Genomic DNA, 18,737 nt, shown 5'->3' on the forward strand with positions numbered 1-18,737 from the left:
TCCAACATGTTGATGATGTTAGTCCTATAGCCAAATTTTACAATCATTAGTTGTAATACATAGTACCTTCCACCTCAGGTTGTACTGAATTTTTCTATCTCAATTTCTTTGATAATAGTCCACCCTTATGTTACTGAATTACACAAGAAAATCAGTCTTATAAGGTATACCCAGTATATCAGATTTACTCCTCAATGGCTTTAGTTGTTTTTAACTATTAAATCCATCCTTAAACAAGTTATAACTGTGATCAAATATACAAAAAAAACCCTGTCAGAAGTTTCCAAAGGTAATTTCTGAAGAGATTACTTTGCTAAAATATTTTGAGTTATACTAGTACTCTTAGAATAAATATAATGCCTGCCCAAGTGGTTAACAGAGTCCTATAACAACAAAAAAAAAGATTTTAAGAACATATTACATTATTTAAAATCACAAATTTTACATCTTCCTAAAGAGATGTGAATACCTGCTCATGATGCCCACATGTATTTAATTAGTTAATCTGGTACTACTAACTCTTCTATTATTATATTTAAAAACTTATTTATACACCTTAAAATTGTTCTACCCTTATGAATACACAGTAATTAAGTTGAAAACAATATTTTAACTGAAAGGATCTAGGTTCAACAGAAACTGTAAATAATGAACATGTCAATAGACAACTTTTTATTTAGAGATGTTAAAATGAATCCTGAGAAATTACGTGTGCTAAATGTTATTCTCTTATGTTATCAGACTAATATAAAAACACAGTGTTACATGATCCTGATTCCATTATTTTTCTTCAGACAGGGTCTCACTCTGTTGCCCAGGCTGGAGTACAGTGGTACAATCACAGCTCACTGCAGCCTTGACCTCCCCAGGTTCAGGTGATCCTCCCACCTCAGCCTCCAAGGGAACTGGGGTTACAGGTGTGTGCCACCGCGCCTGGTTAATTTTTGTATTTTTTATAGATATGGGGTACTGCCATGTTGCCAAAGCTGATCTCAAACTCCTAGGCTCAAGCTATCCTCCCACTTCAACCTCCCAAAGTGCAAGGACTACAGGTATGAGACACTGTGCCCAGCTCTCATCTAGTTCTAACAAATAAAATTTCTCTGCAGAACTTTAATACTGCAGGCCTTCCTAATTAGCAGTTACTTCTAAAATAAGGCTAGATTTAGGGAAATAATTGATGTAGGTACTAAGAGACAGAATTCTAAACAAAGGTATATTTGTGTCCTATTGCTGCCATAACAAATACCACAAACTTAACATTTAAACAACACAAATTCATTATTTTACACTTCTGTAGGTTCAGAAGTCTAATATGGGTCTCAGCCAGCCAAAATCAATGTATATTCAGAGCTGTGTTCCTTTCTGGAGGCTAAAGGAGGATCCATTTTCTTGCTTATTCAAGTTGCATGCAGAATCCAGTCTGCTGCAGTTAGAGCACTGAGATTTGTATGTCCTTTGTGACTGTCAGCAGAGGGCAATTCCCAGCTTCTAGAAGCTATCTGATCACGCCAGTAATCCCAAGACTTTGGGAGGCCGAGGTGGGCAGATCACAAGGTCAAGAGTTTGAGACTATCCTGGCTGACACAGTGAAAACCCGTCTCTACTAAAAATACAAAAATTAGCTGGGCGTGGTGGCGCACACCTGTAGTCCCAGCTACTTGGGAGACTGAGGCAGGAGAATGGTGTAAACTCGGGAGGCGGAGGTTGCAGTGAGCCAAGATGGCACCACTGCACTACAGCCTGGCGACAGGGCAAAACTCCGTCTCAAAAAAAAAGATTATCTGAATTCCATGTCTCATGGCCCTCTTTCTCCATCTCCAAAAGCCAGCAGGAGTGGGGTGAGTCTCTGATCTACTCTTCTGAATCCTTCTGGTTTAAAGAGTTTATGTGATTACCAGGACCACCCACATAATCCTGGATAATCTCCCTATTTTAAGGTCAGCTGATTAGCAACTTTAATTCCCTTTTGCCATGTGCTATGGTTTGACCGTTTGTTTCCTCCAAAATTCATGTTGAAACTTAATTCCCAATATGACAGTATTGGCAAGTGGGGCCTTTAAGAAGTGACTGGGTCTGGGCACAGCGGCCCACATCTGTAATGACAACACTTTGGGAGGCCAAGGCAGGAGGAACGCTTGAAGCTAGGAGTTCAAGATCATCCTGTGCAACGAAGCGAGGTCTGATCTCTATACAAATTTTTTTAAAATTAGCTGGGCAGGCCAGGCGTGGTGGCTCAAGCCTGTAATCCCAGCACTTTGGGAGGCTGAGACAGGCAGATCATGAGGTCAGGAGATCAAGACCATCCTGGCTAACACGGTGAAACCCCGTCTCTACTAAAAAATACAAAAAAACTAGCCAGGCGAGGTGGCAGGCATCTGTAGTCCCAGCTACTTGGGAGGCTGAGGCAGGAGAATCGCGTAAACCCAGGAGGCGGAGCTTGCAGTGAGCTGAGATCGCGCCACTGCACTCCAGCTTAGGTGACAGAGCGAGACTCTGTCTCAAAAAAAAAAAAAAAAAATTAGCTGGGCAAAGTGGTATAAAGTGGTATATACCTGTAGTCCCTACTCAAAGGGATGAGGCAGAAAGACTGCTTGAGGCTAGGAGTTTGCAGGCTGCAGTAAGCAATGACTGGGCCACTGCACTCCAGCCTAGGTGACACGAGGAGACCCCATCTCTAAAATAAAAGCTTTTTAAAAAAGAGGTGACTGGGTTATGAGGGATGCCCTCATGAAAGGATTAATTCATCCAAGTGTTAATGGATTAATGGATTATCATGAGAATTGGACTGGCGGCTTTATAAAAGGGGGAGAGACCTTAGCTAGCACACTCAGCCCCCTAGCCATGTGATACCCGGCATCACCTCTGGACTCTGCAGGAGACCAGGAAGAAGGGCCTCATCAGAGGCAGCCCCTCAAATTTGTTTGTTGGTTTGTTTTTTTCTTTTGAAACAGTCTTGCTCTGTTGCCCAGGATGGAGTGCAGTGGTGTAACATCGGCTCACTGCAACCTCCACCTCCCAGATTCAAGCGTTTCTCCTGCCTCAGCCTCCCAAGTAGCTGAGATTACAGGCACGTGCCATGATGCCCACCTATTTTTTGTATTTTTAGTAGAGACAGGGTTGCCCGTTGCACCATGTTGCCCAGGCTGGTCTCGAACTCCTGACCTCAGGTGAACTGCCTGCCCACCTTGAACTCCCAAAGTGCTGGGATTACAGGTGTGAGCTACTGTGCCTGGCCCTGGCTTTTCCCTTTTTTAATCTTCATATATTCTGAGTCACATATTTCAAATTAAAAAACAAACCTTTACACACTTCTCCTGAATATCATTTCTCTGGGAAGCAAATTTGAGTTGTGGTTTTTTACCATCCATTCCAGATTCTTCATGTTTCACTTTGCTGAGATGATGATCCGAAATCCAGTCCATGAAGACAGTTAAAAGTTCATAAACTTGCCCATTAAGTGGTACCTATATGTCAAAAATTAAATCATTTATTTCAGTTCACAACTTCATAAAACTTCAAAGACAAGCTTTAAATTTGGTAAATAATTAAAGAATAATTTGACTAAAGTAATTCACTAAAATGTGTTAAGGACAGAGCTTCTCCAAACGAACAAAAGAAATTCCAAATCAAAGTTTCCCAACTTGTCTGGCGCTGTGGTTCAAGCCTGCAATCCCAGCACTTTGGGAGGCTGAGGTGGGTGGATCACCTGAAGTTCCCTAGAAGTTCGAGACCATCCTGGCCAACATGGTGAAATCTGTCTTTACTAAAAATACAAAAATTATCTGGGCATGGTGGCGCATGCCTGTAATCCCAGTTACTTGGAAGGCTGAGGCAGGAGAACCACTTGAATCCAGAAGGTGGAGGTTGCAGTGAGCCGAGATTGCACTACTGCACACCGGTCTGGGAAAAAGAGCAAGACTCCATCTCAAAAAAGAAAAAACAACAACAACAAAAAAACAAACAAACAAAAAAAACAACAAAAACCTCCCCATCTAATATTAAAAACATGTTAAATGATGACTGAGAGAAGGCAAGAAAAGCCATCATAATTAGGAAGTTGAAATAACTTGTACCTTATTACTCCAAGAAAACTTTTCATAAAAATTCTTTATCCAAGTTTGATAAGATGGAAAAAAAGTAAAATTAGCCTTAACTCAAGAGCATGAACCACCACAATTAAAAGACTAAAAAAAATTAAAGGTTTCCAGAGCTAAAGAATTTCCACTATGAAACTTCCTATCTTTTTCTTCTCACAAAAATTATTACTTTGTCTTTTCAGTATATCATTCAATACACATATGAACTTTTTTTCCCTAGAAATCTTGTCCTCTGAGAGCCTACCAAAACGAAAAGTAAAATAACAAAGTAATTTATAAATTTAATTAGACTAATTTTAAGTATTATTACAAAACACATTTCTAATTTAATTCAACTTTTTAAAAATAAGATACTACTACACATATCCACCTTAAGCAGGGAACTATGTTAAATTTATTATTTTTTTTAATCTGCAGGCCGGGCATGGTGGCTCACGCCTATAATCCCAGCACTTTGGGAGGCAGAGGCAGGTGCATCACCTGAGGTCAGGAGATCGAGACCAGCCTAGCCAACATGGTGAAACCCTGTCTTAAAATACAAAACATAGCCAGGCGTGGTGGTGGGCGCCTGTAATCCCATTTCTTCAGGAAGCTTGAACCCAGAAGGCAGAGGTTGCAGTGAGCCAAGGTTGCGCCACTGCACTCCAGCCTGGGTGACAGAGTGAGACCCCTATCTCAAAAAAAATAAAATTAAAAATATTAATAAATTAAAAAATAAAAAAACAAAAATATTCAAAGACAGAGAAATATAAAAGCAAATTAATAAAAAGGCAACATTAAGTCAATGGCAATCCACAAAATCAGAATGAATAAAGACAAAATGATAAATAGTAGCATTACTGCATTATTCTGAAGAGCAATTTTTCACTTTCTCAATTTTTTTCAAATAGAAACTAACTCCCTTTAGATGAAAACTTCAATTAACTTCAGTCCCTGAATATAAAATCTGTACCTTTTCAATTTACTCCAATTTTCTCAATTTATAAAGAACTAGAAAATTTATCAAAATATCTAAATGATCAAAGCCCATAATAATAAGATACTACTACTACACACCCACTGGAAGGGTCAAAATGAACAAAACTGAAAGCACCAAATGTTGACAAGGTTGTGGAGCAACCAAAACTTGGATACACTGTTAATGGGAGTATAAAACAGTACAACCAATTTGGAAAACTGTCAGTTTCTTAAAAACATACACCTACCTTTATCTACCTTATGACTCAGAGATTATAGTCCTGGTATATATCCAAAACAAATGAAAACATATATCCATACAAACCCTGTACATATCAGTATTTGTAGCAGCTTTATTTATTACAGACAAAAACTAGAAAAAGCCCAGGTGTCTATCAACAGAAGAATGAAGGAACAAACTCTGATATATTAATACAATGAAAAACTACTGAGCAATAGTAGGGAACAAACTACTGATACACTCATAATTATGCTGAGAAAAGCCTTACACAAACAAGTACACACAATACAATTCCACTGACCAAATGTCTCACATAGGCAAAACTAATTTCTGCAAAACTTCTGGCAGAAAAGAATGACCAGGAAAGGGCATTAGAGAATTTCCCAGGATAGTGGAAAGTTCTATATTCTAGGACAGTGGAAATATTCTACATTTGGTTGTAGGCAACATGAAATATTTATCAAAATTAATCAAACTTTACGCTACAGGATTTGTGCATTATGTTACCATATGTAATTCATATCTCAAATTTTACAAATTCTTAGGAAAAAAAGATACACGGAAATCCATTCAGGGATGGGTTGCAGTCTTGACTGAAAAATAGCAAATGCTTGTGGAGTGTCAAAACATACTAAGCAATAAAGCCACGAATGAAGTGTCGATACTGTACTTGAAACACTATTGAAATATAATAGTTTGGTTTTGCAAATGAAAGTATATTTTAAATATTCTTGAGACATTTCCCTATTAAAAAAGTATTATGGTTTGAATCCTTTCCACAGCAAACATTCCAAAAAGAATGTTTGCTAAATCAAAGAGAAAAGATTAAAGCAGAAGAGAAATCTTCCTGGCTTTCCACTGGAGAAATTTTCAATCATATCATACCTTGTAAGTTTTTGAAACTGGTGCTTTTTCTTGTTTTAAACTTTTCATTTCATGAACAGCATGGGAACTTCCTTTCAATCTCTGTATTGTCATAAACTCGTACTTCCTCTGCAACAGTACATATGCATGAATTAAAGGACAATTGTATCAAAATGAGTAAACTCAAAGGCAATCATCCAAAAATATACTTGTGTCTGTAGAGAACAGGCAACTTACCTGTAAATTATCTAAACGAGCTTGAACTCTTTTCGCCTGAATGTCCATCTTCCTGTTTTCCTCACTTGCTTCATTCAACTAAAGGGTAGAAAAAGTTAGATATTTCAATATAAACCTTCAACTGGTTTCATACTAAGGGTTTCTCAATCTACTATCTAATCTGGTCTATATTAGTAACCAACATAACAAAACAAAGACAGCATTCATGATTAACTTAGATCACATCTCAAGTTGCCATTTTTCCCTAAAATATTGATGATGTGTAAGATAATCTACTTCATCTTATGAAGAATGTACAAGACTCCAGATGTCTTAAAAGCATATACATATATTTCAGTGGAAAATGCTTTTATTAATAAGCAAATTGTTGTTAGAACTATAACATATATACAGAAAAGTATAAAATCCTAAGTATGCAGTACAATGAGCTATAACTGGGATTGCATTACTGGGATTACGTGTGTGTGTGTGTGTGTATATATATACTGACTCGTATATGTATATACTGACATGTATATGTATGGAAGAACTGACATATTTACAATACTGAGTCTTCCTACACATGAACATATCTTCAATTTATTTAGGTTTTATTTTCTTTTAATAATGTTTTGTAGTTTTCAGTAGTGATGTCTTGCACATCTCTCTTTAGATTTATTTCTGGGTATCCAATTGCTTTTTTATGATATTACTTATGGTATCTTACAATAAAATTTATGATATATATATACACCATGAATAGAATACTATGTGGCCATAGTAAAGAATGAAATCATGTCTTTTGCAGCAACATGGATGGAGCTGGAGGTCACTAATCCTAAGTGAAATAACTTAGAAACAGAAAATTAAATACTGTATGTTCTCACTTATAAGTCAAAGATAAACAACAGGTACACACATATGGACATAAACATGGAAATAACAGATACTGGGGACTCCAAAAGGGAAGCGGGGAGAGGGGTAGGTGTTGAAAATTAACCTATTGGGTACAGTGTTCACTATTTGATTGAAGAGTACACTTTAGAAGCCCAGACCTCACTGTTAGACAATATATCCATGTAACAAAGCTGCACATGTACCCTCTGAATCTAAAATAATTTTCTTAAAAAATGAAAAGTACCTTTTTGAAAAAATAAAAAAACAAACAAACCATGAACTAGACTAAGAAAAAAGAAGAGGCTGAGTGCAGTAGCTCACACCTGTAATCCCAGCACTTTGGGAGGGTGAGGCAGCAGGATCACTTGAGCCCAGTTCAAGACCAGCCTCAGCAACACAGTAAGACCTCATCTCTACAATAAAATTAAAAAATTAACCAGAGGTGGTGGCACACGCCTGCAGTCCCAGCTACTAAGGAGGCTGAGGTAGAAGGGTGGTTTAAGCCCTGGAGGTTAAGGTTACAGCAAGCCGTGGTGATGCCACTGCACTTCAGCGTGGGAAACAGAGGGAGACAGTCAAAACGAGAAAAAAGGAGAGAAAGAAAGAAAAGGAAGAGAAGAAATAGTACCAAGAGACGGAAGGGAAGAAAAGAGAAAAGGAAAGCAGGCGGAGGGGAGGGGAAGAAGGAAAGAAAAAAGAAAAAAAAGAAAAGAAAAAAGGAGAAAAGACCCAAATAGATAAAATCGGAAAGAAAAAAGGAGACATTACAAGTGGTACCACAGAAATACAAGGATCACTAGAGACTACACCAGAGGAAATGGATAAATTCCTAGACACATAAAACCTACGAAGACTGAATCAGGAAGAAATGGAAAACTAGAACAGACCAATAACAAGTAACAAGATTGAATCATGGTCAAAAGTTTCCCAGTAAAGTAAAGCCCAAACTAAATGGCTTCACTGCTGAACTGTACTTTTAAATTCACTAAATGGTTTCCCTGCTGAATTCAAACTTTTAAAGAACAAATACCAATTCTTCTCAGACTATCCCAAAAACCTCAAGGGTAGAGAATTCTTCCAAACTCATTGTACAAAGCCAGCATTACCCTGATACCAAAACCAAACCAAGACACAACAAGAAAACTCCAGGCCAATATTCCTGATGAACATAGATGCTAAAATCCTCAACTAAATATTAGCAAACCAAATTCAACAACACACCAAAAAGACAATATACCATAACCAAGTGAGATTTATCCCAGGGACACAGGAAGGCTCAAATATGCAAATAAAAAAATGTGATATATCACGTTTTAACAGAATAACAATGAAGTATAAAACCCTTATGATCACTTCAATAGACACAGAAAACGAATTTGATAAAATTCAACATCTCTTCACAGTAAAAACTCTCAAAAAATTAGGTACAAAAGGAATGTACTTCAACACACTAAAAGCTATGCATAACAAACCCACAATTAACATCATACTGAACAGGGAAAAGCTGAAAATTTTTCCTCTAAGAACTAGAACAAGACAAGGATGCCCATTCTCACCACTCTTGTTCAGCATGGTACTAGAAGTACTAGCCAGAGTAATTAAGTAAGAAAAAGAAATAAAAGACATCCAAATTGGAAATAACAGGCTGGGTGTGGTGACTCATGCCTGTAATCCCAGCAATATGGGAGGCTGAGGCAGGCAGACCACCTGAGGCCAGGAGTTCAAGACCAGCCTGGCCAACACAGCAAAACCCCATCTCTACTAAAAATACAAAAATGAGCCAGATGTGGTGGCGCCTGCCTGTAATCCCAGCTACTCAAGAGGCTGAGGCAGGAGAATGGCGTGAACCTAGGAGGCGGATGTTGCAGTGAGCAGATATCGTGCCACTGTACTCCAGCCTGGGTGACAGAGCAAGCCTCCATCTCAAAAAAACAAACAAACAAAAAAAAATTGGAAATGAGTCAAATTGTCCTTCTTTGCAGATGACATGATCTTCAATGCAAAGAAACTGAAAGGCTCCACCAAAAGTTTCTTAGAACTAATAAATTCAGTAAAGTTGAAGGACACAAAATCAACATACAAAAATCAGTAGCATTTCCAAACACTAACAACAAACTAACTGAAAAAGAAATAAAGAAATTTATCCTGCTTACAATGGCTACAAAAATAAAATAAAATACCTGGGAATAAATTTAATCAAAGAAGTGAAAGATTTCCACAATGAAAACTATAAAACGCTGATGAATGAAATTGAAGATCACACACAAAAAAAGTAAAGATATTTCATGTTCATGGACTGGAACAATTAATACTGTCAAAATATCCAAAGTCATCTATAGATTCAACATAATGTCTATTAAAATACCAACAACATGCTTCACAGAAAAAGAAAAAAATTCTAACATGTGTATGAAATCATGAAAGACCCCAAATAAGCAAAAGCAACCCTGTGTGAAAACAACAAAGCCAGAGGCATCACACTAAACTCAAAATATACTATAAAATTGTAGTAACCAGAACAGCATAGTACTGGCATAAAAATACTCAATGGAACAGCATAGAGAACTCAGAAATAAATCCACACATTTATGGCCAACTGATTTTCTACAAAGGTGCCATGAACATTAATAAGAGAGATGACAGTCTCCTCAACAAATGGCGCTGGGAAATGGATATCCACATGCCTAAGAATAAAACTAGACCCCATCTCTCATCACAGATTAACCCAAAATGAATTAAAGACTTTGAAATATAAGACCCAAAACTATGAAACTACTAGAGGAAAAAATGGGAAATAGTTCAGGACACTCGCCTGGGCAAAGATATTATGGATAAGACCTCAAAAGCACAAGCAACAAAAGCAAAAGCAGACAAATGAGATTGGAAACAATAAAAAGAAAAACGATACAATCTGCAGAATAGGAGAAAATATACGCAAACTATTCATCCAACAAGGATGAAAATCCAGACAATACAAGGAACTCAACAGCAAAAAAAAAAAAAAAAATCCAAATAAAAAATGGGTAAATAATCTGAATAGACATTTCTCAAACAAAGGCATACAAACAGCCAACAGGTATATGAAAAAATGCTCAGTATCACTAATCATCAGGTTACTGCAAATCGAAACCATGATCAGGTATCAATCTCATCCCAGTTAGAATGGCTATGAAGAAGACAAAAAGTAATAAACGTTGGTGACGATGTGGAGAAGGAAAACTCTTTTACGTTGTTGGTGGGGATATAAATTAGCACAGCCATTACGAAAAACAGTATTCAGGTTCCCCAAAAAATTAAAAACGTAACTACCATATGATCCTGCAAGACCACTTCTGGGTATATATCCACAGGAAAGAAAATCAGTATATTGAAGAGATACCTGCATTCCCATGTTTACTGCAGTAGTCGTTGCAATAGCCAAAGTATGGAAAGTAGCTAACCCATGTGTCCATCAATAGATAAATTTATAAAGAAAATGTGGTGTATACATAAACAATGAAATACTATTCAGGGCCGGGCACGGTGGCTCAAGCCTGTAATCCCAGCACTTTGGGAGGCCGAGACGGGCGGATCACAAGGTCAGGAGATCGAGACCATCCTGGCTAACACGGTGAAACCCCATCTCTACTAAAAATACAAAAACTAGCTGGGCGAGGTGGCGGGCGCCTGTAAGTCTCAGCTACTCAGGAGGCTGAGGCAGGAGAATGGCGTAAACCCGGGAGGCGGAGCTTGCAGTGAGCTGAGATCCGGCCACTGCACTCCAGTCCGGGCGACAGAGCAAGACTCCGCCTCAAAAAAAAAAAAGAAAAGAAAAGAAATACTATTCAGTTGTGAAAAAGAACAAAATCTTGTTATTTGCAGCAACATGGATGAGTCTGAAAGGCCTTATGTTAAGTGAAATAAGACAAGCACAGAACAATAAATACCACATGTTCTTACTCATGTGGAAGCTAAAAAACAAGTTGATCTCACAGAAGTAAAGAATATAATATTGGTTATTAGAGGTTGCAAAGGCTGTGGAAAGGAAGGAATGGAGAGAAGTTGGTTAACAGACACAAAATTAGAACTGGACGGGGGGCCGAGTGCAGTGGCTCAGGCCTGTAATCCAAGCACTTTGGGAAGCCAAGAGGTAGGTGGATCACTTGAAGCCAGAGGTTTGAGACCACCCTGACCAACATGGTGAAACCCCATCTCTACTAAAAATACAAAAATTAGCCGGGTGTGGTGGTGGGTGCCTGAAATCCCAGATACTCGGGAGGCTGAGGTAGGAGAATCGCTTGAGTCCAGGAGGCCGAGGTTGCAGTGAGCGGAGATCACGTCACTGCACTCCTGCCTGGGCAACAGAGTAAGACTCATCTCAAAAAAAAACAAAACAAAACAAAAACAAGAACTAGATAGGAGGAATAAGTGCTAGCTTTATAGCACTACAGGGTAACTACAATCAACAATTTATGGTATATTTTCTAATAGAAAAAGAGGATTTTGAATATTTCCAATACAAAGAAATGATGAATGTTTAAGTTGATGGATTTGCTAATTACTCTGATTAATCATTACACATTACTGTATCGAATATCACTGTACCCCATAATTATGCACAATTATGTCAATTTAAAATAATTTTAAAACCCCATTCAACGGAATTCTTAAATTCAACTGATGTATTTTTTAGTTTTCAAATTTCAATTTAATTCCTTTCCACAGACTTACTGTACAGGCAAAAATGTACCTACGCTAGGAATTCTCTAATGAAGTTGTCAATCTATTTTTCTACTTTCTTGAACATATTAATCATTGTTTTAAAGTCATTGCCTGTTAAATCTGGATCACTTGCAAGTACGCTTATATTCTCTGTGTAGAATGAAAGACATATTTCTCTCTGCTAGGCATTTAAACTGAGGAGTAAGCACCTTAATCTGATCAGAAACTGCACTTAATCAAGGCCAGGTTTCAATTTAGGAAAGTTCTGTCTCCCTCTAATTCACCCAGTCCCAAGACACAACCCTGCTCCTTTCAACTGAGAGCTCGGGGTGTTCACTGGGACTGTCTCCCCGTGATGAGGCTTGAACATTAACCCTTGCCTCCTCAGTTTGGCTAGACTTAATGAGAAATGCTTTTAAATTACTAGAAAATGTATATCCAGTGTTAGCATAAATTACTGTGTAAGTCAGTCACAGAAATAACGTATCTTTTTCTTCAGCAATTTCAAAGTACATGTCATTCATCTGGCCAGGAGCTGGCTAAATATGCCCATTGCTTGTTTCTATAAATACAGTCGTTTTGGAACACAGCCACACTCATTCACTTATTGCCTGTGGCTGTTTTTGCACTATGATGGCAGAGCTGGGTCACTGAAAGAGAAACCACATGGCCTACAAAGCCCAAAATACTTACTATCTAGTCCTTAACAGAAAGTGTGCTGACCTCTGATCTATCCTTAACAAAGAAACCATAAAAAAGCATTCTGCCAAATTTTTTCAGTTTGTACACATTAGCTCGTAAATCCAATTATCAATAGGTCCAAGTATTTAATAATCCACATATCCACCCCAATTACCACACACTCATGCAACCACATGCAAAATTACTAAGGATTACAGAAACCTAAGAGATGGGTATGGGCAACAGTTTTTCGAGCTAGGAATTTTTAAAATCCTCACGAGAGAGTGGTAGAATGAGACTGTGATGAGAAAAAGTGATCTCTCCAGGGATAAAGCGGGATTCCAAAGAGACAACAGGCCATCAAATTCATAGTCCAATAGTAACAGTCATAAATGAACAGAGGAAAGCCAAAGAATTAGAATCAGGTGAGAAACAGGGTACCTATGTATCGCTGCCAAGGAGGAGGATCACAACAAGTAGAGATTAAAGGGAAACAAAAGCAGAAACAGAAAAGGACAGCTGGCAAAGGAACTCCAGGAGAGTCTGAGGCTTAAGTTACATTTTATAATCCGTACAGATTCCCAGCCAAATGCTTTCATTTTCATAGTGACGGGGTTTACTCCAATTTCTGCTCCAATATCTACTCCCCACACAATCTAAAAAATACATAATCATTCTCTTGTCTCTCTTTAACACACTCCTTTACTTTCACATCTTTCTGCCAAAACCTGGCAGAGGGAAGGAAAAAATAGACATAACTCACAAAAATATTTATGTTATGCAACTTTGATATTATGTATTAATCTAAATTACAATGCTTTTTTTTTTTGTTTTTTGTTTTTTTTGAGACGGAGTCTCGCTCTGTGGCCCAGGCTGGAATGCAGTGGCCGGATCTCAGCTCACTGCAAGCTCAGCCTCCCGGGTTTACGCCATTCTCCTGCCTCAGCCTCCCAAGTAGCTGGGACTATAGGTGCCTGCCACCTCGCCCGGCTAGTTTTTTGTATTTTTTTAGTAGAGACGGGGTTTCACCGTGTTAGCCAGGATGGTCTCGATCTCCTGACCTCGTGATCCGCCCGTCTCGGCCTCCCAAAGTGCTGGGATTACAGGCTTGAGCCAACGCGCCCGGCCAATTTTTTTTTTTGAGATGGAGTCTCCTTCTGTCACCCAGGCTGGAGTGCAGTGGCATGATCTGGGCTCAATGAAAGCCCCGCCTCCTGGGTTCACACCATTCTCCTGCCTCAGCCTACCGATTAGCTGGGACCACAGGCGCCCGCCACCTCGCCCCGCTAATATTTTTTGTATTTTTAGTAGAGACGGAGTTTCACTGTGTTAGCCAGGATGGTCTCGATCTCCTGACCTTGTGATCCACCCATCTTGGCCTCCCAAAGTGCTGGGATTACATGCATGAGCCACCGTGCCCAGCCTACAATACTTATTTACAAGCATACTGCAATGATACCAGTTTATAACCATGAGAACACGAGCAATGTGAAGGTCTGAGTCTAGCACGATGCCTAGGATATAAAAGTCACTCAAAAATAAATGAATGTTAAATAAGTAGTGATAAATAATAAGTATTAAAGCCAGAGATCAGTACCTAAAAATGTAATTAGTTCTCAGGTTATCAGGTTTTTTTCTTTTGCTTGTCTTTTTTTCTTTTGCTTGTCTTTTTTTCCTTTGCCTGTCAATTGGTTGCAGAACAAATAAAGAAAGAAACCAAAAGAGTTGAAGAATAATTTACTTACATTTGGAAGTATTTTAAAATAAAGCTAACAAATGTAATCCAAATTTTCTCTAGCCAAAATGTGTTCTAAGGCTGACTTTAATTTGTTGTATATAAAATATGGTTCTTGGAATGTCTTATGTCCAATATATATTAAAATAGGTCTTACCTGTCTTTTTAAGGTATCATTCAATTCTTTCAATGCATCAAAAGAGGACCTCAGTCTCTTGGTTTCTTTATTCTTTTCCTTAAGAACTTCAGTTAAGTGTTCAACTTCTGTATCATGTTGCTAGGAGGAGAAAAAAAACAAAACTCTGACTTAAAACTTGTAAGGATTGTATATCACTAGTACTATGGAACATGAATTAATTACAAGTAAGAACTCCTTCAATCACAAAACCTTTAATCAGCGTATTTAAGCACAAGTGACTAGTGTGGCAAGTAATTTATAAAAGCCATGCAATCTACCAAGATAACAACAAAACATCAAAGGCATTTACAACATACTTATTAAAACATATTAGCATTTACAAAGTAGCAGTAAGTCTATTTTCCGCTTCTGTTCAGAAAAATCCACTCACACAAACTCACAGAAATATTTTGTTTGACATCATGGAATAATAAAACAATAAAGAATTTCTGTCTTGTGCCAGTTTTCAAAGGGAATTTTTCCAGTTTTTGCCCATTCAGTGTGATATTGGCTGTGGGTTTGTCATAAATAGCTCTTATTATTTTGAGGTACGTTCCATCAATACCGAATTTATTGAGCGTTTTTAGCATGAAGGGCTGTTGAATTTTGTCAAAACCCTTCGCTGCATCTATTGAGATAATCATGTGGTTCTTGTCTTTGGTTCTGTTTATATGCTGGATTATGTTTATTGATTTGCGAATGTTGAACCAGCCTTGCATCCCAGGGATGAAGCCCACTTGATCATGGTGGATACGCTTTTTGATGTGCTGCTGAATCGGGTTTGCCAGTATTTTATTGAGGATTTTTGCATCGATGTTCATCAGGGATACTGGTCTAAAATTTTCTTTTTTTGTTGTGTCTCTGCCAGGCTTTGGTATCAGGATGATGTTGGCCTCATAAAATGAGTTAGGGAGGATTCCCTCTTTTTCAATTGATTGGAATAGTTTCAGAAGGAATGGTACCAGCTCCTCTTTGTACCTCTGGTAGAATTCAGCTGTGAATCCATCTGGTCCTGGACTTTTTTTGGTTGGTAGGCTATTAATTATTGCCTCAATTTCAGAGCCTGCTATTGGTCTATTCAGGGATTCAACTTCTTCCTGGTTTAGTCTTGGAAGTGTCCAGGAAATTATCCATTTCTTCTAGATTTTCTAGTTGATTTGCGTAGAGGTGTTTATAGTATTCTCTGATGGTAGTTTCTATTTCTGTGGGGTCAGTGGTGATATCCCCTGTATCATTTTTAATTGCATCTATTTGATTCTTCTCTCTTTTCTTCATTAGTCTTGCTAGCGGTCTGTCAATTCTGTTGATCTTTTCAAAAAACCAGCTCCTGGATTCATTGATTTTTTGGAGGGTTTTTTGTGTCTCTATCTCCTTCAGTTCTGCTCTGATCTTCGTTATTTCTTGCCTTCTGCTAGCTTTTGAATGTGTTTGCTCTTGCTTCTCCAGTTCTTTTAATTGTGATGTTAGAGTGTCAATTTTAGATCTTTCCAGCTTTCTCTTGTGGGCATTTAGTGCTATAAATTTCCCTCTACACACTGCTTGAAATGTGTCCCAGAGATTCTGGTATGTTGTATCTTTGTTCTCATTGGTTTCAAAGAACATCTTTATTTCTGCCTTCATTTCGTTATGCACCCAGTAGTCATTCAGGAGCAGGTTGTTCAGTTTCCATGTAGTTGAGTGGTTTTGATTGAGTTTCTTAGTCCTGAGTTCTAGTTTGATTGCACTGTGGTCTGAGAGACAGTTTGTTATAATTTCTGTTCTTTTACATTTGCTGAGGAGTGCTTTACTTCCAATTATGTGGTCAATTTTGGAATAAGTGCGATGTAGTACTGAGAAGAACGTATATTCTGTTGATTCGGGGTGGAGAGTTCTATAGATGTCTATTAGGTCTGCTTGGTGCAGAGATGAGTTCAATTCCTGGATATCCTTGTTAACTTTCTGTCTCGTTGATCTGTCTAATGTTGACAGTGGAGTGTTGAAGTCTCCCATTATTATTGTATGGGAGTCTAAGTCTGGAAAAATTCCCTTTGAAAACTGGCACAAGACAGGGATGCCCTCTCTCACCACTCCTATTCAACATAGTGTTGGAAGTTCTGGCTAGGGCAATCAGGCAAGAGAAAGAAATCAAGGGTATTCAGTTAGGTAAAGAAGAAGTCAAATTGTCCCTGTTTGCAGATGACATGATTGTGTATTTAGAAAACCCCATTGTCTCAGCCCAAAATCCCCTTAAGCTGATAAGCAACTTCAGCAAAGTCTCAGGATACAAAATTAATGTGCAAAAATCACAAGCATTCTTATACACCAGTAACAGACAAACAGAGAGCCAAATCATGAATCAACTTCCATTCACAATTGCTTCAGAGAGAATAAAATACCTAGGAATCCAACTTACAAGGGATGTAAAGGACCTCTTCAAGAAGAACTACAAACCACTGCTCAGTGAAATAAAAGAGGACACTAACAAATGGAAGAACATATCATGCTCATGGATAGGAAGAATCAATATTGTGAAAATGGCCATACTGCCCAAAGTTATTTATAGATTCAATGCCATCCCCATCAAGCTACCAATGAGTTTCTTCACAGAATTGGAAAAAATTGCTTTAAAGTTCATATGGAACCAAAAAAGAGCCCGCATTGCCAAGACAATCCTAAGTCAAAAGAACAAAGCTGGAGGCATCACGCTACCTGACTTCAAACTATACTACAAGGCTACAGTAACCAAAACAGCATGGTACTGGTACCAAAACAGAGATATAGACCAATGGAACAGAACAGAGTCCTCAGAAATAATACCACACATCTACAGCCATCTGATCTTTGACAAACCTGAGAGAAACAAGAAATGGGGAAAGGACTCCCTATTTAATAAATGGTGCTGGGAAAATTGGCTAGCCATAAGTAGAAAGCTGAAACTGGATCCTTTCCTTACTCCTTATACGAAAATTAATTCAAGATGGATTAGAGACTTAAATGTTAGACCTAATACCATAAAAACCCTAGAAGAAAACCTAGGTGGTACCATTCAGGACATAGGCATGGGCAAGGACTTCATGTCTAAAACACCAAAAGCAACGGCAGCAAAAGCCAAAATTGACAAATGGGATATGATTAAACTAAAGAGCTTCTGCACAGCAAAAGAAACTACCATCAGAGTGAACAGGCAACCTACAGAATGGGAGGAAATTTTTGCAATCTACTCAGCTGACAAAGGGCTAATATCCAGAATCTACAAAGAACTCAAACAAATATACAAGAAAAAAACAAACAACCCCATCCAAAAGTGGGCAAAGGATATGAACAGACATTTCTCAAAAGAAGACATTCATACAGCCAACAGACACATGAAAAAATGCTCATCATCACTGGCCATCAGAGAAATGCAAATCAAAACCACAATGAGATACCATCTCACACCAGTTAGAATGGCAATCATTCAAAAGTCAGGAAACAACAGGTGCTGGAGAGGATGTGGAGAAATAGGAACACTTTTACACTGTTGGTGGGATTGTAAACTAGTTCAACCATTATGGAAAACAGTATGGCGATTCCTCAAGGATCTAGATCTAGATGTACCATATGACCCAGTCATCCCACTACTGGGTATATACCCAAAGGATTATAAATCATGCTGCTATAAAGACACATGCACACGTATGTTTATTGTAGCACTATTCACAATAGCAAAGTCTTGGAATCAACCCAAATGTCCATCTGTGACAGACTGGATTAAGAAAATGTGGCACATATACACCATGGAATATTATGCAGCCATAAAAAAGGATGAGTTTGCGTATTTGTAGGGACATGGATGCAGCTGGAAACCATCATTCTCAGCAAACTATCACAAGAACAGAAAACCAAACACCGCATGTTCTCACTCACAGGTGGGAACTGAACAATGACATCACTTGGACTCGGGAAGGGGAACATCACACATTGGGGCCTATCATGGGGGGAGGGGGGAGGGATTGCATTGGGAGTTATACCTAATATAAATGACGAATTGATGGGTGCTGATGAGTTGATGGGTGCAGCACACCAACATGACACAAGTATACATATGTAACAAACCCGCACATTATGCACATGTACCCTAGAACTTAAAGTATAATAATAATAATAATAATAATAATAAAAAAAATTAAAAAAAAAAGAATTTCTGAT

General features: G+C 38.2%; 1 protein-coding gene across 3 annotated transcripts in view; it reads right to left on the reverse strand.

The window, feature by feature from the left end:
- The window catches only part of CCDC138 (coiled-coil domain containing 138), a 96,514-nt gene that overhangs the window by 63,150 nt on the left and 14,627 nt on the right, over positions 1-18,737 (reverse strand). For all 3 annotated transcript variants that reach the window (XM_023190398.2, XM_023190397.2, XM_023190400.2), the window contains 4 exons: positions 14,550-14,669; positions 6,400-6,477; positions 6,184-6,291; positions 3,303-3,467 (listed from right to left, as the gene is read on the reverse strand). In XM_023190398.2, the coding sequence (XP_023046166.1) occupies positions 3,303-3,467; positions 6,184-6,291; positions 6,400-6,477; positions 14,550-14,669 (471 nt within the window). The remainder of the gene's footprint in view (positions 1-3,302; positions 3,468-6,183; positions 6,292-6,399; positions 6,478-14,549; positions 14,670-18,737) is intronic.

Source organism: Piliocolobus tephrosceles, chromosome 15 (assembly GCF_002776525.5).
Source record: "Piliocolobus tephrosceles isolate RC106 chromosome 15, ASM277652v3, whole genome shotgun sequence".
Lineage (NCBI taxonomy): Eukaryota > Metazoa > Chordata > Mammalia > Primates > Cercopithecidae > Piliocolobus > Piliocolobus tephrosceles.